Source organism: Ictalurus furcatus, chromosome 2, assembly GCF_023375685.1.
Source record: "Ictalurus furcatus strain D&B chromosome 2, Billie_1.0, whole genome shotgun sequence".
Classification (NCBI taxonomy): domain Eukaryota; kingdom Metazoa; phylum Chordata; class Actinopteri; order Siluriformes; family Ictaluridae; genus Ictalurus; species Ictalurus furcatus.
In genome coordinates this window covers 9041520-9064509 of record NC_071256.1, presented here as the reverse complement: position 1 = coordinate 9064509, position 22990 = coordinate 9041520, and the positions used below count along the sequence as shown (strand labels likewise).

Genomic DNA, 22990 nt, shown 5'->3' with positions numbered 1-22990 from the left:
CCACCATGATGCTGATTTTATTCAGCACTACCAGCACCTTGCCTGCTATTATAGAATATATCAACTCTAATAATCTAGAGACAAATAAACAATATCTAGAAATATAATTTTTTTTAAAAACATTCTGATCAAACTATATTCTAAGTGTGTACTGAGTTAGAAGAATCCTGTGTTTTTCTGCACAGAAACTGCTTTTGTAAGTGAACAACTTTGAAGCCTGATACCCGATATATAAGTGTCGAGTTAGGACAAGGCCGCAGGAAAGGAGGACAGATATTGAGGAAAAGGGTTTTGGTCATGGAAAAAAAAGGAAAACAGCTAACTGATCCTACACCACAATTATAAAACAGCTATGAGCAGAAGTAATTAATTGTGGCAAAGGGGCTGAGTTGTTTTTTTTTTTTAAAGAAGAAAGGTAAAACCACACCTAAGATGAGCTCATTAGCTCAAAAAGACCTGTGTGTGACTGCATAATTTAGACTTTCTGCAGACTGTCTCACTTTATTTGTTTTAAATAAAGTTTAATTTCTTTTGGCATCCATAACCCCTGTCACTGGAGGGTTTTTGACTTTGGTTGGAGGGATTTTTCCACGACACTATATGCTTGAATTGCATTATTAGTGTTTACTTGAATAAATAAATATACATGATCAGTTCATTTGGTAATAAGGAATAAAATAAAGCAAATTAATTAATTAAATTAAATTAAATTAATTAAATATAGCACTATAGTGTGGGTAGCATTGACGTCTTACTGCTCCAGAGCTACAGGGTTTGATTTCATGTTACAGCATATGCACGGTTTCACTTGTTCTCCTGGAAACGCTGCAGGCTCTGTTCCGTGTACTGGGAAACCTAGACAAGTCTATACAAAGTCCTTCTCATTTCAGTGAATAGAACTACAGGAAGCGTTTAAGCTCAATTAAAAACCCTATGTTCCACTTAACTTCCTGTTCAAGTCCAAAAATTGCTTCCAGTCATGTACGGGCAAACATTGGGAAATATTACCAAGAACTTACCGAACAGGAAGTGGGAAACACTGATATTCCCTTCTTTTAAAATAATAAAAAAAAACATTTGCATGAAACACGTTTGAGAATTTGCTGTTAGGAAAAGCTCCAGTGACTTTTTATGCTGTTTGTTCTTTGTTATACTCAGTGAAGGTTTCTGTGAATAAGTATAGTTGGACATGGAAGATAATTGTCAATAGTGAACAACAGATGTTGGTAGGACGTAATAGAACCTTGGATTGATATCGCCATCTGGTGCTTTATGCAGTGATTGTACATTTACAAAAGCAGTTAAAAGAGAAAGGAACTGAAGGAAAAGAGAAGAGACGCTCAACCAGGATGTGGTAAAAATTATTAAAGTGTTAATATGAATCCATATGACATTATGATGCTCTACCTCTCCTTATATACTTGGTGCGTGTGTAAGGAGACATCTTACATAAACGACCTACAGGTAGGATGTCCAGTACCTGGTGGTGTGGTGTGTCAGTAGAAACCTGTCCTTTAACACCCAGATGACCAAGGAGGTCATACTCGACTACCAGTGAGCATTGGCTATTGAGCAGCCACACACACACACACACACACGCATACACACACACACACACACCAATCTACATCACTGGGACTGAGGTATGCATGTGTCTAGATCTACGTTCCTGGGTGTCCATGACTCCAAAGGCCTCGCCTTCCCTCAACACCTCCATCCTCTATCAAAAAGGTGCATCAATGTCTCAGATATTAGTTGAGCTTCTGTCACTGTACCATTGAGAGCTTACTGATGGATTGTATCTCAGTGTGGTATTTGGTGGTGCTCAGTCTCCAGCAGGTGGTGAAAACCTCCCAACACTCCACTGGTGCCCAGCTACTCTCCACTGAGGACATCCACCACAAACACTGCCTACTGCACAAACACATAGCACTGCTTGACTCTATAGAAGAGAAATGATTTATACTTTTACAATCCGGTGTCACCCAGATGAGCATGGGTTCCCATTCCTCTCAAGGTTTCTTCCTCATGTCGTCTCAGGGAGCTTTTCCGTACCACCGTCGACTATGGCTTGCTCGTTAGGGATAAACTTATGTCTATATCCATATACGGCTTTCTGTAAATTTGTTTTGTGACAATGTCTATTGTTAAAAAGTGCCATATAATTAAAGTTGAATGAAATTGAATATGGATCAGTCCTTACATGATTCCGCAAAGTTTTTTGTGTCATTTTTGCGACCACAAATCCTTGAGTTTTATTTGTACTACTCGAATCAGCGAAACTGCAGTCACACGAAATAGTTTTGCACAGTCTTTTGTGGTGATGTTTGTTGGTAAATGAGACCTTTTAGCTGTACCCATGTTCAACATATGTGAATTGAAGAGGGCTTTATCCGTTGTGATGACGTCACATGACACGTCTTGCACCAAATTTGTGGAATATCTGTAGTAACTTTGAAAATTTGCAAGCTCCTCCTAATATTGCAGAATTTGCTTGATTTTGTGTTCATTTCTGTGATCGCAAAATCCTGGAGAAACTAATGGATGGTGAGCAGCATCATCATGGACATCTCCCAACCCAAACATGGACTGTTCACGCTTCTCCCATTCAGGAAGTGCTACAGGAACATTCTCTGCTGCACCAGCAGGCTAGGAAACTGCTTCTTCCCCTCGGGGGTCAATCTGCTGAACATCTCACAAAGACACTAATCCCCCTTCTTACAACTCCCCTAATGGTGTTTGCACTCAGATTAACTTTCATAGCTTGCACAGTTTGCATATATTTCTCCTGCAGTTTTTGTAACTAACTTTATACAGTTTGCACATCCTTCTACCTTCATATGTTCATCTTTACTGTTGTGTCTTTTGATTCCCTTCATGTCACTGGATCCATATTCACTTACCACTTGTAGATGTAGTAATACCGGTAAGAAAAGTATCCGAGCATGCTAAATACCAAGGATATTTATAATTTTAATAAAATAATTGCTGCTTTTCAATATCATTTCATAGCTCTGATTTGCATTGTGCTGTATTTCTTCAGTAGATTCGTGTGTTTACATGATTATTATATCAGTTTCAGTGGAAATGTGTTTTGGATGCTGGAAACGGGTCCATTTTATACGTCCAAAGTGTGGTCTGAGTTTACATTCCATGAATACTTATTCCTGGAAATGAAAGTAACCTGAGCAGTGTCCAGTTCATGGACTTTTCGAATGAGAAGAGAAAACTGGAAGAGAAACAAAGAAGTGTCTAAGGTTCATACTCTTAGAATGTGTATAACTGTTTAGGTTTAGAGAAGTGATACACCGGACTCCTCCCAAACATAACATAGATCTATTGACATAGAAGAATGTCCAACATGTACATCGATCCCTACCTGTATACCGTTGTACTTTTATTTAATCATTGCATCAGAGTCTTGTATTTCCAGTATTTTTTATTAAGTTGAACATTTTAAAACAAAAAAATATATATACGCTAATGCAAATCCACTTTTGTAGTTTTGCTGCATCTTTGTACGGTCAGTTGATTCATTACATTAAAATATATTAATTTGTGTATACATTCTATAGCCTGCATAAAACATATACAAACACATACACAGGTCACATGACTTCAAAAAAACAACACGGAACACAACAGAAACACTCATGTGTAATGTATAATGCAATTCCTGTCAAGAACAGATGTACCAATAAAAAAACAATTCAGCGTCATAACCATCATTGCATCACAGTCAACATGAAATCCTGAAACCTATAAGGGTATTTTTGGTTAGGCAGCCTGTGGTCTAAAGCAGAAGTGTTCATTCTCATGGCACGCCTCCAAAGGTGCTGAACTAAACAGTGGTGTACCAGACAGACGGTTGGTGGTTAAGTGGTCTACTAGAACCAAAGAGTTTATTTCACATGTTTAAATACAGAATGTTGACATAATTTCCTGCAGAGTCAGAATTAAATCAAAGTACAATGTGTCACACTGATAAACACTGATTTGACAATCTTATGGAAAAGTCTGTTGGAAAGTAGTAATCTGATACTAAATCAGTTTAAATATGCTGATCAATTCACATGAAATTAGCAGGAAAACTGTACTATTTATGCAAACATAGATGCATTTAAAAATGTTGTTCCCAGGTAATGACATGCACACCCACATGAGGAAGCCAGTAAATTGCTATTACTATTATCTGGTTTAGGGATGAGAGAACTCAGGGAGGAATTCCATCAGTGGGTCTTGGGGTTGAGAGTATGTTGCTGTTTAGGACAGGACACAGAGGCTCATGTAGTTTGAGAGCCTCTGCCAGGGATCTCTGTTCCTCGAGTAGCAGCTGAACCTCCCTCTTCAGCAAACTGTTTTGCTGCTCCAAGCACTCATAAGCCTGGTTGGAAACACTTTCATTCAAATCCATCCAATGCATTTAAGCAGAAAAGACATTTTATAGACACATCTAACATCGGCTATGTTGATTCGGTAAATTTTTAAAAAATTACATTTATGTCTTTTTACAATAATTTTTATTATTGGATATGAAGTCTGATTGCTGCATATGGTAAATATGTAACATTATAACGTGAGTTTGTATCCACATGGTATCAGCGATTAATCAATATGGTGTAATTTGGCTCTGCTGATTGTACTGATTGAAGGTAATATCTTACCCCATCTTTAACCCAGATTTTTTTATTTATTTCACTACTTTTATCATTACTACAAAGTTCAGTTACATTACTCTCCTCTGTCACACATGCAAGACCAGCTCCCTCTGTCCAAAACCTGATCCGAACTATTATAAAACCTATATCACTATGCACCTTAGAGCTAAATAAGAAGCACAATATGCATCCCAGGGCAAACCAAAATGTAAACGTTTCTGTTCTCAACGCACCTCATGCAGCTCATCAGCTCTCTGTGTCTGGCGTTTACGGCTCCTCTGCGCAGCCACGCGGTTCTTCTCTCTTCTCTTCAGCCTTCTGTCATCGTCATCCCCGCTCTGTAATCATTTATTCAGAAACACCATAAGTGTGCTCTGTGTAGTGTATATGCAATACATTATACTATATGCATGCTACAAGTATGCATTGGATAAAAAATAAAACCAGGTACTAATACTACTACAGAACTGGATATTTAGTGTGAGAAGTGTACAAGCTATTATTGTTCAGGAACATGAAATATTGTTGTTGTTTTTTTTTTTTTAACAACAACCCTTATTAGTTACAGTATAGAAGGTACAGTATACAGGCTATATTAATTATGCATTCACTAACTGCAGCTCTCTGGTTAAATATGGCAAAAACTGTTTTACTAGTCATTGCAAATCACCAATCAAATGAGATTACCACAATAATGGAAGGATTATTTAAAGACCATGAATGATGAGAAATAATAACGTAAACAATCCAAAAAAATGAATACCATAACTGGGTCATTAACACGATGTTGTTCAGAAACACTGGCTAAGATAAGAAATCGTTTTCTATACATGTGTGTCTGTTAAATGATTTAAAACACATCTTACTGTATGCATATATACAATATTGTTCTGAAATATCATCCTCTTAAGCACTGTGCTTGTTGTACTAAGGTCTTAAGTATTCTTCTGTAACAAGAATATTTGAACAGTATATATGTTATGTGACATGTTCATATGATGTATTACTGTTCAGAAACACTGCACTATAAATATGTGTATGTAATAAGGTGTGTGTGAGATGTAGCCTACAGTATTTTATACCTCCACTAGTTACAGTATGAGCTGTAGTTACCAGTTACCAGTTTTATCCTCGTGTAAAGACCTGTAAAGCTCCAACCCACAATGCAATACTGAATGCTAAGAGACCAGATCCTACCTCACTTCTTCGGTATAAATGCAGCACAGGTGCGTCGCAGCAGTCTGGAGCAGTGTGTAGAGACATGGCAGGTGAAATCTCACACTCTCACACACACACTCACTCGCACGCACACACACAGTGCGGGATTAGTTTCCACGCGGGGATGAGTTGGAGAGATGAAATTGCGAAAGTGCCATTGAGTACCACGAAGTTTGCCAAGTTAAGCTGATATTATTGTAAACTCCATCACTTACTTTCTTATAAGTCACGTGGTGCTCCAAGTTCGCTAACTGCAGTGTTTTGGACTTCCGCCTACCACACACACGCGCGCATGCGCACCAAAACATTCCTTACGTCTTTATTTATATATTCTTATTATTTCTGATGCATTTACTCAATGTTACCGAAAAATCAACGAGGAATGCACTGCTAATTGAGATAACTGTATACCACAAACCCAGGCCAAAGAACTAATGAAAATACTTCAGTTTATTATTAACATCATTACAACATAATACGTTTTTTTTGTTTGTTTGTGTTTGAGTTTTATTGGATAGATAAAAGATCAATACATGTCACAGACATTTGAATTAAAAATGTTTTTAAAATTGATATACAAACAAAAGAATAACAATAAGAGGATACAGATTAAATAATCTACCTACATGCACTATATGACAAAAAGTAGGCGCCCTTGACAAAACCATGGGCATTAACACAGATATATTCCCTCTTTCACTGTTATAACAACCTCCTCCAGTCTTCTGGGAAGGCATTCCACTAGATTTTGGGGTGTGGCTGTGGGGATTTGTGTTCATTCAACTACAAGAGCATTAGTGAGGTTGAGGTCAGGCACTGATGTTGGGTGAGGAGTTCCAGTTCATCCCAAAGGTGTTCAGTGGGGTTGAGGTCAGGGCTCTGTGCAGGAAACACAAGTTCTTCCAACCTTACCACGCAATGTCTTCATGGGGCTCACTTTGTGTCATGCTGGAACAGGTTTGGGCCGCTTAGTTCCAGTGAAGGGAAACTCTAATGCTACAGCATACAGAGAAGTTCTATACAGTTGTGTGGTTTAAACTTTGTAGAAACAGTTCGGGGAAGAACAACATGTGGTTGTGATGGTCAGGGGTGCACATACTTTTGAAAAACACAGAAGTAGAATCATTCCATACAAAACAACATGCTGCTCCAAGAGCTGGATTCATTCCTTCCTTCCTTCCTTCCCTCCCTCCCTCCCTCCCTCCCTCCCTCACTACTTATTGATCTGGAGTGGATGGAACCACAGGAACATATCGTGTGCTGTATTCTCTCTCAGACGCAGCTCCTTTAATGGACTGTCTGTTAGACTCGCTGCTGCACCGGACTTCAGCACGTTTTCCCTCGGAGTTACTGAACACATCTCTGTAGGCCTCCAGGGTCTCGGCTGAAGGCTGCGTGTTCAGCACCTGGTGAAGACCTTCTGCCATCTGCTTCACCTCCTTCAAAGTCTGTCGGCCAAACAAATATATATTATATATATATATATATATTTATTTATATTTATATATATATATATATATATATATATATATATATATATATATATATACACACACACACACACACAAACGCAGTTCTCAGATAGCTGGATGAATGAGCAGGTGTTCTTAATCAAGAGTAAATTCTTCACATGGTTTTGATTATCTAAGTGGTTTTGTATAATTAATATATATTCACACATACATAAGTATACATACACATACAAAACCACTTAGATAATCAAAACCATGTGAAGAATTTATTCTTTATTAAGAACATTGCTCATTCATCCAACTATCTGAGAATTGCATGAATGTGTTCCTAATAAAGTGGACAACAATAAAGCTTAACATACTGTGAGCGTGTAGTTTTAATAACAAATGTGATCTTCATAAAATAATACATCTCTTAATGCATCTAATGCACCATAAACTACAATATATATGTGCATAAAGCAGATTGTGTGAGGAAAAATAAGCCTTCAGGAGAGTGTTGAGGTAGGGGGGAGCTGATCTAGACGAGGTCTTGTACGTGAGCATCAAGGCCTTGAAGTTGATACGGGCAGCTACAGGAAGCAGCTACAGTGGAGGGAGATGAAGAGGGGTGTGACATATTTACTAAAAAAAAATGTTGACACCTCCAATACTTATTTCCCCCCACTGTATGTAACTAATAATAATAACTAATGTAACTAACTAATAATAACAAAAGCAGGGTCTAATAAAGGGAAGTTGTTGACCATATATGGTGATTTAGTGGAGTTTCCTGGTGTAAGTCAGCCTGGCAGTGTCTATAATGCCTGGGATTTAATCAATGCACAGCTGTGTGTACACATGTCTGATAAATGGTCTAAGGTTTGTGGGTTTTTGAGCAGAGAATTAGAAACTGTTCTCCTCACAGCTCTGATTTTGAGTTACAGCTCCTGCAAAGATGCACAGAGTATCGTGTATAAGTGTACAGTCCCAGGGACCTGCTGAAGGTGCTGCAGCACACCTTAATGTCAGGACTGTGTAACTGCAGATGCTGTAGAATCTGAGGAAAGATATACTGTAGTATATACAGGATATGAGATTGTGCATTACTGTTTTCAGAGTTAAGAGTAAAGCCCGGCAGCTGGAAGGACGTTCAGCACGAGCGGATTTTGAACAAGCACCCAAGGATATGCACAGGACAGTGTTTATGATTACAACAGCAGCCCCAAGAAGCGAAAATAATCATCCATAGCATCATCAGAACATCAACAGATGGACCATCATTGGTGGGCAATGAGTGTGGTGTACCTTCATGACTGTAGACGCTTGTCTGAACATCCCGGGTGCAGCAGCAGAAACACTGCTCATGATGGTGTCTGCGCAAGGACAGATTCTGCATTAAAAGCTTATCCCTCCCCAACAGCATCAAGGATTCTCAATCTAAAGTAATGCACTGAAGTGAACACTTACCCTGAACAGGATCCCGCTTCACTTCTTGTGCTTTCACCGTATTGTCAAACAAACCCTAAAACAAACATGAGCAATAATAAAAACTCACCACTTAACCAACACATCATCCACAGGCATTTTGGATCCTAGATGTTGAGAGATTGCACATTTTCTTCTTTATAAAAGCGTCAAGTAACGAACCATGAGTTTGCGCTCGGCTTTCAGGGACCGGACAAAATATGGCAGAATTTTCTTTGGGTAAACGCTGCGTTTCCAGCTAGTCTGGACAATCTTCTCATCCAGAAGGTCGTCCACCGTGCTGCACTCGTAATCTAGAGAAGCATCAGAGCACAATACACAACACAACACAACACAACACAACACAACACAACACAACACAACCTCCATAACGATGGGCTGTGATTTTCACCATTGTAACAAAAAAAAGGTTTAAAAATACCCACTGTGTTAAATCATGTTGCGGACTGAGCAGCTGTAATCCTGCTCTATGTTTAAGTATTTGTAGAACTTTGCACTAAACTAATATCTTTATTAATACAGTCACTATGTTATCACAACACTCATTAGAGGGCTTTTATAATCACACCTTCACCGTTCTCCTCTGCGGCTTCATCCCAGGATAAACCACCGACGGTGATGTTTTCTTGCACTGCATTCTCGAAATTCTTTTATGTATATATAAAAAAAACTAAATTATATTATATGAAAAGTACAACTTTACAGTATAAACTGTGTAAATAAAATGCCTTGCGCTCACCATCAGAATTTCTTCTAATATCTTTTCCACGTCGCTTTCGTTCAGTTCCGGTTGACGCTCCAGCAGCTTAATAAGCAAACTTTTATACTTTGCAAGCTGATAAGCGAAGATTCTCTTAGACTTAACATTTACTCTGACATCCTGATGTTTCTCCGCTATTGATGTGGGGTCCCCGACAGCGTCCGCCATCTTTAGCGCCAACTTTTCAAAACAACCAAGAAGCGGAAGTGGAAGCAGTTGTAGAACTGACCCGGAAGCGGAATACTTGTGTACCGCTCAAATTTGTTCCGCTTATGCATAAACGGTTTACGGGTTTCGATTTGCCTTTAATACTCCGTTGTAATAATTGTTGAATGTAAATAATAATAATAATAATAATAATAATAATAATAATAATAATAATAATAACAATTATGTGGCCCTGTGTGTGCAGAGTTTGCATGTTCTCCCCGTGCTGCGGGGTTTCCTCCGGGTACTCCGGTTTCCTCCCCCAGTCCAACGACATGCATGGTAGGCTGATTGGCATGTCTAAAGTGTCTGTAGTGTATGAATGGGTGTGTGAATGTGTATGTGTTTATGTGCCCTGCGATGGATTGGCATCCTGTCCAGGGTGTACCCCGCCTTGTGCCCGATGCTCCCTGAAATAGGCTCCAGGTTCCCCGTGACCCTGAAAAGGATAAGCGGTATAGAAGATGGATGGATGGATGGATGGAATAATAATAATAATAATAATAATAATAATATATTTTTAAATTGTTTATGATATATGTATATACAACAGATAGGACACAGTATATCAATTTAGTTTGAAATAAGTTCTCCATCCATCTATCCATTTTCTATACCGCTTATCTTTCAGGGTCGCAGGGAACCTGGAGTGTATCCCTGGGAGCTTCGGGGTGGGGTACACCCTGGGCAGGGTGCCAGTCCATTGCAGGGCACAATCACATACACATTCACACACCCATTCATACACATGCCAATCAGCCTTCCATGCATGTCTTTGGACTGGGGGAAGAAACTGGAGTGCAGAGGAAACCCCCCGCAGCATGGGGAAAACATGCAAACTCTACACACACAGGGCCGCCCAAAATAAGTTCTCATTACAGCCAAATAAACATAGACAAAACTCATTATAGCTTAATAAACATATAGGGGCCACAGACATCCCACCCCGCAAAAACTCATTTCAGGGAGATTAAGTGACTCTGTGAGTTTTTCTCTATTTTTTAGTGCCAAGCTGCTTAAACTACGTATCCAGCATTTATTTAACACATCTAATTTGTACATTAATGGCTGTTATGTTAAATAAAGTTTATTAATTAAAGTAAAGCAAGTATACTTTACCTGTTCACACCGCTGTTTCAGATACAGTTCTGCAATGACGGTCCTGCATGCAATTCTCAAAATGACCACAAGATGGCCATTTATCGGTGGATCCGATATTACAAAGCAGATATCTGATCATTGAAAAATGCTTAAATATCGGGGAAAATATAGGTAAAACCGATTATATGTCGACCTCTAGACATGAGAAAACGTCACTTTTTAATGCATAAATAACTGCGCTGCTTTAAATGTAGTGTAATTCATTACTTTAGTTATTAGTCACGCAATAATGTAACATGCTTATTTTATGAGCCCAATTTATGAGCGGCCCACCGGGAATTCTCCCAATTCTCCTGATGAGTCACCCCGGCTATGCCCATGGGCTTCAACATACTTGGAGCCCTATCAGATGAGCTGCTGCTCCATTCTGTCCTCGTCCACTGATGTTCTGTACACCAGCAATTATTTGTGAAATTAAAATTGTCTCAATACTCTCACCATTTTACAAAGATTTGAGGACATGCAGGATGCAAAAGGTACACAATTTGCGATATACACAAAATATGTATGGAAACGGCTCAAGGGCAGATTTCTTTTGCGATACACCAAAACTTATGTGACAATTAGATTTTTTTTCAAAGGATGACCTCATCACACCCATCATTTTATCAGTAAAAGGCCAGTTAGATGGAAACAGGCGGGAGAAAGCAAATATCGCAAACATTTTTACGCACTTTCACTTTGCTGAACTACAGTGGTACACTGAACTGATGGATGACCTGAAGAGAGAGAGAGAGAGAGAGAGAGAGAGAGAGGGGGTGGATTGTAAAGCCCTCCCACAGAGAAAACTGATAGGTCTAATTTGCAGAAGAGAGACCAATAAGGATACGCTTTCTGTCAGTTTTTCAGTTTTCATGTGAAAAACTGCTTTATTGGCATGACAAACAATTGTAAATTTGTATTACTAAAGCAAGTACAATGGAAGGGTAGTGTAAAAACAAGAGAAATAAAACAAAAGACAAAATAAAATAAAATGAAAATGAATAAAATGCTAATAGATTAAATTTAAAATAAAAATAGTGCAAATAATGTACAAATTAAGGACAAAATTAATTCACCATATACAGAATAAATGATAGGGATAAACTGTGTAAAATTACAGGATAAAGGGGAATTTACTAAAAAGGTAAGAAAACAATAATAATAAAGAAGAGCAATCATAATTACAGGAAACACAAGGCTGAGGGAGATCAATCACTGTCCCTAATATTGTGGCAGGCTGAGACATACTTGAGTTTGACAGATTGTTAAATGTTTGGTGTGTGTGTTTCATTTTGGGGAAGAATTTTTCTCAGATGTGTATGTATTTTGTGCATTCTGTTAGCAAGTGCAGCTCTTGTCTCAGTTGTGTTTTGGTTGCAGTGTAGGCATGACCTTTCTTCCTGTGGGAGCCATGTTTTCCTGTGTCTGCTTGTTTCTATTGCTAGGGCATGTCCACTGAGTCTGTACCTGGTCAAGGTGCTTCTGTTTTTTATCTGTCTCTGTGTACTATTATTATCTGTCTCTGTGTCTCTGTACTCTGCAGTGCTCTTTGGCCCTAAAGAGACACCATGGCAGACTATCTTGCCATGCTGTCTCTTTAGGGCCAAATAGCACTGCATTTTACAACAGCCCTGTCTCACATATTTTGTTCCTTTGTCGTTATTTTTTATTCCGCATTTGCTTTCAGTGTACATTGATTTAATAAGGTCATATGTTTTCCCCCATATGCCACACTGTACAACATAATAGCCCTATTAAGTTATGTGAACTTATTTCTTCTCTTTAACTCCACCTGCCATTACACGTTTTGGATATTAAGCTCAACTTTATAAGTTTTCAAAAATTAAACTTAAAGTAATCCATTGTCTTGACTAGTAAAACTTGTAAAACGTAACTTTTTGAGTTGAAACAAAGGTTATCTTCAAGTTGAGATTACTCAGGTTTTTAAGGCAGCAGGTGAAGTTTAAGCACCTGAAGTTTATAAAATAATCCTTGGTGCCAGATAGAATCAAACGCTTTTATAAAGTCGATAAAACTGGTAAAAAAAATTATTTTGCTTTGGACAACGTATTTTTCAGTTAGAGTATGTAACGTGTAGATGTGGTCAGATGTGCTATAATTTGGTAAGTATCCAGTTTGACTTCTACTCAGGACATTTGTGTGTTGTCAGGAATTTCAACAGTCTAGAATTTATTATACTACAAAATAACTTTCCCAGGTTGCTGCTCACACAAATTCTCCTGTAGTTATTGGGGTCAAATTCGTCCCCATTTTTAAAGACTGGTGTTATCAGCCATTGATTCCAAACATCAGGGAACTGTCCTACAGTCAGAACAATATAGAATACTTTTAGGATAGCCAACTGGAATTTAGAACTTGTATGTTTTATAATTTAATTCTGAAATCAGCTGGGAGCCTTCCTGTCACCTGTCTATGTCCCTAATTTTCCCTGTTTATGTCGCACACAATGATATAATGAAAAGTTTTCTTTACTGTGTCCAGACATGCCCGGACATGAGGTTACATGACACTCAGTGGAAACGTTTAAGTTTAGGCATGCCTGGGCAGCACAGATGCTGCCAGAGCAGGTGTTAAACAGGATATAAACCATTTTATTATATATATATATATATATATATATATATATATATATATATATATATATATATGTGTGTGTGTGTGTGTGTGTGTGTGTGTGTGTGTGTGTGTATATATATATATATATATATATATATATATATATATATATATATATATATATTATGTGCACTTTGTGTCTTTATGTGCACATCGTGTCTACATAAATATACTTTGGGAAGTGGTGGAGGGAAGTCAACGAGAAAGTGTTAAAAGCACTGACAGTCTTGTCAATATTGAAACACAACTGTGGGATTTTCTTTGGTGCAATATAAAACAGCCAATTTATTCATTTATTTATGTATGTAATAATTATTACACGAGAAATACCACAGAGACTAATTCATGTGACATGGTATATATACAGTGCCTTCCACTAATATTGGCACCCTTGGTAAATATGATCAAAAAAGGCTGTCAAAAATTGTCTTTATTGTTTAACCTTTTGATCTTTTGTTCAAATAATTCAGAAAAATACTCTGCTCTTATGGATATCAAATAATTGCAAACAAAACACAGGTTTATCCAAAACAACATATCTTTGTTAAATATAGGTGTGCAACAATTATTGGCACGCTTTTAGTCAATACTTTGTGCTACCTCCCTCTGCCAAGATAACAGCTCTGAGTTTTCTCCTATAATGCCTGATGAGGTTGGAGGATACATTGCAAGGGATCTGAGACCATTCCTCCATACAGAATCTTTCCAGATCCTTCACATTTTGAGGTTCACGCTGGTTAACTCTCCTCTTCAGTTCATCCGACAGGTTTTCTATGGGTTTCAGGTCAGGGGACTGGGGTGGCCATGGCAGGACCTTGATTTTGTGGTCAGTAAACCATTTTTGTGTTGATTTTGATGTATGTTTTGGATCATTGTCCTGCTGGAAGATCCAGTAGTGTCTGGCAAACTGAAGAAGCTTGAGTTTGTTTTTGGATGAGAGTAGAGGATTGTTTCTAGAAACCCTTCCAAACAACTAATGTTGATGTAGGTGACTTCAGATTGTAGATTTGGAGACTTTCTGACCCCAAGATGCAACTAACTTCTGCAATTCTCCAGCTGTGATCCTTGGAGATTTTTTGGCGACTCGAACCATCCTCTTCACAGTGAATTGAGACGATATAGACACACGTCCAATTCCAGGTTGATTCATAACATTTCCAGTTGACTGGAACTTCTGAATTATTGCCCTGATGTTGGAAATGGACATTTTCAATGCTTGTGCTATTTTCTTATAGCCACTTCTCATTTTGTGAAGCTCAACAACCTTTTGCCGCACATCACAGCTATATTCCATGGTCTTACCCATTGTTATGTATGACTAAGGGAATTTTGGCAGGAACTCATGATTGAACAATTTCCTGTTCCTAGTCACCCAGGTGTACTAAACAAAATGTAAAATATCAATGGGAATATGCTTCAAATATATTTTTCAAATTGTTGCACACCTATATTTAACAAAGATTTTTTTTTTTGGATAAACCAGTGTTGTGTTTGCAATTGTTTGATATCCATGAGCGCAGACTATTTTTGTGAATGTTTTAAACAAAAGATCAAAAGGTTAAACAATAAAGACAATTTTCCACCGCCTTCTTTGCTCATATTTAGCAAGGGTGCCAATATTAGTGGAGGGCACTGTAACAGCATAATTGGCAAGAAAATCAGTAGACAAATTTGCACTTACAATAATTAGCAATTTTATCATGTACACATTGAAAGGAAATTCTCTTATATCATGTTTTTTCTTATATTATGAACTGCTGTCAAATACCTATGATGAATGTATTCATTTAATTACCTCTTTGAATAAGCTGATCAACTGCCATCCTTTATTATAGCTGACACATGTATTTTCTATATCATGAAAAGATTTATATTTGTAGTGTGCTGTGTGTTTTGTCTAAATCTGTGTAGCACCTGCACAAGTAGAAACCCGCCTATGCAATGCTGTTTTTATGTGTATAAATACGCCTGTTCTAGACAAAATAAACTGGCTGTCTCTGTGAACAGCATGTGTCAGTGTGTGTTCATTTAGACTCTCCAGGCGCCTGAACGCTCTGTGGTAAATCACACTTTCTCGCTCATAGCACAGAACTAAGAGTTAAGAGAAATAAAAGGCTGAAAAGGCTGACAAAGGACTGAAGGACATAATCTGAGATTCGTTTGTCTCCAAAACACATCCTCTGTAGGAATAAAATTCCTCACTGTAGCCAATCTGTTAATGCTTAGTTTGTCAGCTCCCTCCACCTTCTCCATAAAGAGAACAGCTTCAACACAGGACCACTGATCGCTAGATTTAACCCAGTGAAATCTCGCATTGATTATAAAATACTTTTATTAACCCATAAAGCACTAAACAGTCTCGCACCACAGTACCTAAGCGACCTTTTGGTTTTCTATGATCCGCCACGCCTACTTAGATCAAAAGATGCAGGCTATTTGACGGTACCTCGAATAGTGAAGGCTACAGCAGGGGGAAGAGGCTTCACTTATAGAGCCCCACTGTTATGGAACAGTCTTCCAATTAGTGTTCGGGACTCAGGCACAGTCTCAGTGTTTAAGTCTAGGCTTAAAACGTATTTGTTTACTCAAGCCTACCCTGACTAGACTTTCTATTATGCTAATTCCCAGTCCTAATAATCTTTTCTCTCCCTCTCTCCTTCTGCCGAGCCACACATGATTTTATGGAGATACTATGATACTCCTGATCCTTTCTGATCTCCGGACCTGCCTGATCCGTTTCGGATGTCCTGCCTCTGGATGGACCTCTCATCTACTCCAATTCCAGACTGCTGGGACTACGGCTGCTTCTAAGGCCATACAGACTTCATATAAGTCAATAATGAACTTTTTCACAATCTCTGTTGTTACCCAGATGAGGATGGGTTCCCTTCTGAGTCGGGTTCCTCTCAAGGTTTCTTCCTCTTAAAACATCTTAGGGAGTTTTTCCTTGCTACTGTCGCCACTCAGTGGCTTGCTCAGTTGGGATAAATTCGAACCTTTAATATCTGTATACCGTGTTGATATTTCTGTAAATCTGCTTTGAGACAATGTCTATTGTAAAAAGCGCTATACAAATAAAATTGAATTGAATTGAATTGAATTAACTCGGCTATGATTCAAACAATGAAATGCTAGTGTGTGTAGCACTAATGTGAGTGTATCAGGTGGAATAGGATTGCTGGTTTGAGCTAACATCATTCTGTGGTCAGAAACTGACCCTGATGAAGGAAGCTAATTAACACAATTGCACATGAACAAAAACCCATAGATTCCTAACTGTTTACCTACAATGCAGACATGTGTCTAATAAAGTGACCAGCAAGTGTACTATTAAATATTTATGATTAAATCCTGAATTATGAATACATGAAAGCTTTTAGAAAAGTGAGGAAACCTTACCACCTCGTCCAGGGTGTACCCCGCCTTGTGCCCCATGTTCCCTGGGATAGGCTCCAGGTTCCCTGCGATCCAGTAGGATAAGCGGTATAGAAAATGGATTGATGAAGGAAACCTTAAAACTTCCTTCTGGAAATGACCATTAATAATAGAAAGAGTGTCTGAAAGCTCTATTAAAAGATAGAGACTGGATGTAAATATTTAGTCAGGATGTGTTACTCGTGGCATGTTTCAAATGCAAACACAATACATACAAACATTCCTGTGGCTAAACATGATTATTGTAATTTAACACCCCATTTCTGTAACATCACCACTCATAATGGGGGCAACACGGAAGTGTTAACAAACCCAAAGCAAAAATATGTTTCATGTTTTTTTACTGTAAACACTGCCAACAATTCTGGTGATTTGAAGCTGTTTCTCTGTTAAGGCTTACCAGATTTGGAGTTAAACGTAAATATTTATTTAAATAGAGTCATTTATCCTGGTCAGGGTCATGTATAATATATATATAACACTGGGCAGTGCACCACTCTCTCACACACTCACACTTTCATGCATAAAAGGCCATTTAGAGTAGTGGTATAATTTTGGGGAAGTTGGAGGAAACCAAATAACATATACCTACAGTATATGGAATATAAATAAATGAATAATTTTTTGTTTCTTGGTTTGAAGAAAGTAAGCAACTGAGGAGGCAGGAGATGAACATTTTAAGATCTTGTTTAGAAAGATGTGTGTCGGACTTCTAAATGCTATCATTCATGTCATTAAGGTTATGTCCATTGCTGTTAAAGTATCTCGCTACAAAGGAGCAAAAGAGAAATCCTCCTTCCTGATGGTATGAAGATACTTAACAAAACACAGCTGCTGAAATCCTGCAACTTCATCAAACAAACCACAGCTACCTAGCTATTTTTGTTGGGAATTCCATACATGCCTTCATTTACTCTTGGTTATGTAGCACCAGCATCACTAAAGCCCTCCACCAAGAAAACTGAATGTCCACTGGAGTACTGAAGCATGAGCACAAAAACAATAGTATACATACTGTTCAGTTTGTGGAAATATTATTACATTTTCACATCAGTTTCAGATTTTATAAATCCAAACATGTATGTATGCTACTTTTTAATGTAAAATCAAATACATGGAATTTAAGATAAATTTTTTTTTTTTTTTATAGTTTTTTAAAATAAACAATGCCCTTGATTTCTAACAACATTGTTTAAAAAAGCGTTTAAGTGGCCTCTTTTTATGGTAAAACACTAACCTCAAAATTAGAATAAGTCGTTTCATGCAACCCTAATTCTATCTTGTCTCTATTAAGTAAAGCTGGTTTTATATTCAATTTAATTATAGAATACAGTTAGTACAGATTCTTTAAGATTGTGGAAAAGAACTATCGCATTGTTTATGCCAACATTCTGAACAGGCTCTTCACTGTGCAAGGATAAAGGAAAAGAAATATACATCACTCCTTTGTTGAAAATATTTGGTATTTCTTTTCCTGAGAGTTGAGGCCAGTCTTACATGCCTCCAGATGTAAAGATGTGATGTTGCTGTAGGTGCGGTAGAATACCAGTTCTCTACAAACACTCTTACCCATCGCCTCAGACCCTTTATGAAAATATCCTTCACACCCTTTTCAAACATTTAACGCCTTTGAAATTTGCCTTTGATATTGTAGTCCTTTCCTCTCCCCAATTTTCACCCCAGTTCATTCCATCACAGAGTTACCAATATGATGTCCAAAATGTGAAATAGTATGCATAGAATAGACATCTAACAATGTACCAACTATGTAAAAATAGTGTACATATATTTTTTGGTTATATATGTGTATATACATTAAAACAGATTTAAACTTACACTTGTATTGGTAGCTGCTACTAAGTACTGGCCCAGGAGAGTGCACTGAGGGCAGGCTCCCATGCTCCCACTGTGAGGTTCTTCAAAAGATTTGATCGATTAAATAAGTAAAGTCTATGAACGGTGGACTTTGAAAATGATCAACTGAAAAATAATAAGCACTGTGGCAGTGACTGAGGTGTCATTTCTAATCAGAAATGGAGCTCCAAAATTGGCAAAAATTCCTGACTTACCATAGGTTGCACAGGCACTGGGCTGGTGTTATTTGAAAACCCTTGGGCATGTTGAAAACAATCAGGAGATCCAAAACCTCTTGGTGGAGAAGAGATCAGCATACCAGACTCACCTGGCTAAGTGGAAGAACTCAAGTGGCCTGGAAAAGCTTTCCACTAGATTTTGGAGCGTGACTGCGGGGATTTGTGTTCATTTAGCTACAAGATCATTAGTGAGGTCTAACAGAGGCCTGTGGGTTTTGTGGGTTTTCCACAATAGACTGGAAATTACAGCTACCCTTGATTCCATCTATCTTGACTAGATAGCCCTATAGCATAATAGCCATTCACCGTGGCTGCAGTGTTCTTTTGGTGATAAACTGTTTTGTTTTTGCTCCAAACTTATCTTTTAGAATTATGCCCAACAGGTTCTACCTTGGTCTCATCAGACGACAACACATTTTGCCACATGGTTTGGGGTGATTTAGGTGTTTTAAGGTGGGAAAGGGCTTCTGTCTAACCACCCAACCCTACAGCACAAGCATATTAAGAATAAGAGAGATTGTTGTCACATGCAGAGATAGACCAGTACTTCCTGCCAAATATTCCTACAGCTCCTTTAATGCTGCTGTAGGTCTCTTGGCAACTTCCCTGATAAGTTTTCCTCTTGTTCTCTTTTGGAAGGACGTCCTGTTCTTGGTAATGTGGTTAATTCTGAGCATAGTCACACACACCATTATAAAAGGGTGTGCACACTTATACAGTCAGTTTATTGTACGTTTTTTCTTTTTCATTTTCCCCTAAAACTTTTCTATTTGTTTTTCACTTGAATTTTGTCAGTTTCTATATCACATTCAGAGTGACAAATGATCTAAAATGATAAATTTTGGGTTCATCACAAAAACCTGTAATTTTAACAGGAGTTTTAATTGAGAAATTTCTGTGGCGATTAAGATGTTCCATCTTGCACTAAGTTGATTGAACATTATATCGATGTAGGCATCCCTACATCCCTATCATTTAAATGCCCAGAATTGTGTTATTATGAAATATGGCCTGGCCGTTCCTAGTCAGTGTGCGTGGGATGTCCACTCTAGACAACTTTCTCCTTTTGGCCCCTGAAATGCTCCTGCTACCTTTCAAAGGCTAATGAACTGTGTACTCTTGGATATACCAAATGCAGCTAACATGGCTGATGTTATTTATTCTGACACCATCACCTGCAATTATTAGCACAGCCGGCTATTTTATATTTCTTTAGTTTTAAATCTAGATAAATGACTACGGTGTAGTGTGTTACATTCCAAAAACTTCTGGCCGTAGTAGGATTAAGCCCCTCAATGCAAAGGTACAGGCCATTACTTGGTTTCCAGTCCCTAAAACAAAATGTGAAAAGGTTCGTAGGTTTCACTGGATATTATCGCTGTTCCAAAGACCTTCTCAAAGCCTCCCTCAAAGCTTGCTGCATCAATCAACCCCTGCCATTGGTTTTACCCTAGCCACTGACCATGAGGGCTGGTGACACACCGTTCACTGAGCTGTATCCTCCTTTGAGAACGCTCAAGGAGGCAGCCTTGTGGAAAAGAGGAACATGTGGAAGAACCGAGCAACCGCAGTGCATAACCTTGACCCCATAACCCCGCATAATCTGCAGTAGCCTCAGCCGAGTCTGCCTGTTCCACATAGGCCTTGTCAGCCACCAGCGAGCCTGCAATCAACATGGACAACCCCATTAATGATCCTTGTTCGTGAAGCAAAGTCAAGAGATGGCCTCTTTTAAACAAATCTGCTTACCATGTCTGTTCAATAAAACATCCCTTTTGTGATAAACAACAGATTCCTGCTGTGCTGCCAAGGACACCATAGCCACAAAGTAAGCACAAGACACCATGTCGTCTTCATTAGGACAGAAACGTAAATCAGTGTTCAGGCTTTTGTGTAGCTGTTTCACCATTAATTCAACATGTACGACTCTGGAGGATCTGGAGAGATTCTGCATTGAGGAATCATCTCAGATTCCTTACTTTGTGTTCTCCAATCTCATCAAGCATTAGACACAAAAACTGCCAGAACTTTGTCATTGGCACATCACATTACTAAGTCTGCTGGCCTCAACTTATGACCCCATTCAGAAATCTGATATATGAACATATATGTCCATATATCAGAGAAAGGTTTTCATATATGTTACATGTATAAATCATATATGATCAAAACATATATGACCAATCTTTTACCAATCTTTTCATATACCAACATCATATGGTGATGGTATGTGTGCCCCCTATATGTCAAAATGATGTCTTAGCCATACACGTAAATACAACATGTAAATACAATACAGCTGGTTCCAAGGTAATTTATATTTGATGTATTTAGACAATTCATTCCCTCCAGTATTTCACAATCGTAGAAATGAACACAAAATCAAGAAAACACCACAATATTCAGAGGAGCTTACAATTTAAAAAAATTACCACAGACTTTCCACAGATTTTGGCCAAGATGTGTCACGTGACATCACAACATGCATTCAGTACAGCTAAAAGGTTTCACTTACCAACAAACATCACTGTGAAAGACAATTTCGCCAATTCAAGTAGTTTTCCACAAAAAAAGGCAGAAAAAGCTCTGCACACTGTATCACAAATTTTGAAAAAGCTGCAGCGAATTCAAGCTTTTTTGGCCTCAACAATCACAACACACACAAACACACACACAGGGGGGAGAGCTATACTTAAATGGCTGTGTTTCCTGTGCCACAGTATACTTTGCGCATTAAATTTGACAGCAAAATTATACCACAGCATTAACAGATCATTTATTACACGAAAGACAACTTTAATGGTTCATAATAATGAATTCCATACAGCAGTCAATCATTTAACAGAAAATAACTTAGGCAAAGTAGAGCTATAGGGCAAGAGGTTACAAATGCCAAACCAAAAATGTTATCTAGACATACCAACCTGAGCAGATACAGTATACATTTTTTTTAATGGGACAAGGACCATATCAATTAATGTGGAAAAAAGGTGATATATATAAAACCACACATGGCAGTCATCAATACAGTACAATATCGCAAGGTAAAAATAAAATACAACAAGCAGTTAAGAACAATCGTATAGGCCTATAAATACTAACAATGAATAAAATTGTAGCAAATGATCCACTGGAATGACATTCTGTATGTTCTGACTCCACCCCATTCATATTAACCAATCAACTTTCCTGACGATTCAAAAATTCAGCTGCCATAATCAACAGATCAGTTAAGGTAGGTACCGCTCGCTCACGTTCATCATCGCTTGTTCTGATGGCATTTGTGCTGGTACAGTGGTGTGAATTTTTGGCACATGCAAAGAAATGCTGTTGCAACATTGTAGAAATGCTGTTGTTTGCAGCAGGTCATAACAGCAAAAGGGTGCTCTACTATGTACTAAAGATGCTTGCCATGAAGGGGTTGAATAATTTTGAAACTGGAGAAATCATCATAAGTTGCATTTTCAGTTGAATTTTGGGGAAGCATTCATTGTGTTGAACTATTTCAATTGCTTTTGTTTGATTTGTTCATTGCAAACAGCTGAAAGTCTGTAAATTTTGACAATAAACCTGATTTGCAATGGGGGTTGAATAATTTTGATTGCAACTGTATGTAAATATGGTATATATTTTGTATAAGTGAAATTCTTATATGCTAATATATTACATGCATTGGAAATTCATATATGTCCATATATCACATTTTCGTATGGGACTGAAGGATTCTTATGATGTGTGATTTTTATTATTTTTTTTCAGTGACAGCATGCACTGCTGCCGATTCATAGATCAACATATTTAAAGTAATGGCATAATTTTCATTTAAGTAAAATATGTTGCATTTACATATTGATGTACGTAATGTTCATGTTACTACAATCAAATAAGTTCATAAATGCA

At 37.9% G+C, this 22990-nt stretch overlaps 2 protein-coding genes across 2 annotated transcripts; both read right to left on the bottom strand.

Moving 5' to 3' along the window:
• Window positions 1-3051: 3051 nt before the first annotated feature.
• Window positions 3052-6091, bottom strand: batf3 (basic leucine zipper transcription factor, ATF-like 3). Its single transcript, XM_053646820.1, has 3 exons — window positions 5856-6091; window positions 4892-4996; window positions 3052-4384 (listed from the first exon to the last, which is right to left on the bottom strand). Exons 1-3 carry the CDS (start codon window positions 5919-5921, stop codon window positions 4214-4216), a joined length of 342 nt encoding a protein of 113 aa, XP_053502795.1. The 5' UTR covers window positions 5922-6091; the 3' UTR covers window positions 3052-4213.
• Window positions 6092-7071: 980 nt separating this feature from the next.
• nsl1 (NSL1 component of MIS12 kinetochore complex) lies at window positions 7072-9760 on the bottom strand. Its single transcript, XM_053646809.1, has 6 exons — window positions 9555-9760; window positions 9384-9462; window positions 8978-9108; window positions 8798-8852; window positions 8636-8703; window positions 7072-7324 (listed from the first exon to the last, which is right to left on the bottom strand). The coding sequence occupies exons 1-6, from the start codon at window positions 9741-9743 to the stop codon at window positions 7094-7096; spliced, it is 753 nt and encodes a 250-aa protein (XP_053502784.1). The 5' UTR covers window positions 9744-9760; the 3' UTR covers window positions 7072-7093.
• Between the last annotated feature and the right edge of the window lie 13230 nt (window positions 9761-22990).

What these genes read in the sequence shown, in the direction of transcription:
- nsl1 (XM_053646809.1), bottom strand. Translation starts at nt 9,743, where the DNA reads ATGGCGGACGCTGTCGGGGACCCCACATCAATAGCGGAGAAACATCAG. An exon ending in AAGCCGAGCGCAAACTCATG is followed by an intron (nt 8,853 to 8,977) that starts GTTCGTTACTTG and finishes TGTTTGTTTTAG; the next exon opens with GGTTTGTTTGACAATACGGT. An exon ending in GAAGCGGGATCCTGTTCAGG is followed by an intron (nt 8,704 to 8,797) that starts GTAAGTGTTCAC and finishes GTCCTTGCGCAG; the next exon opens with ACACCATCATGAGCAGTGTT.
- batf3 (XM_053646820.1), bottom strand. Translation starts at nt 5,921, where the DNA reads ATGTCTCTACACACTGCTCCAGACTGCTGCGACGCACCTGTGCTGCAT. An exon ending in ATTTATACCGAAGAAGTGAG is followed by an intron (nt 4,997 to 5,855) that starts GTAGGATCTGGT and finishes AAATGATTACAG; the next exon opens with AGCGGGGATGACGATGACAG. An exon ending in GAGCTGATGAGCTGCATGAG is followed by an intron (nt 4,385 to 4,891) that starts GTGCGTTGAGAA and finishes GTTTCCAACCAG; the next exon opens with GCTTATGAGTGCTTGGAGCA.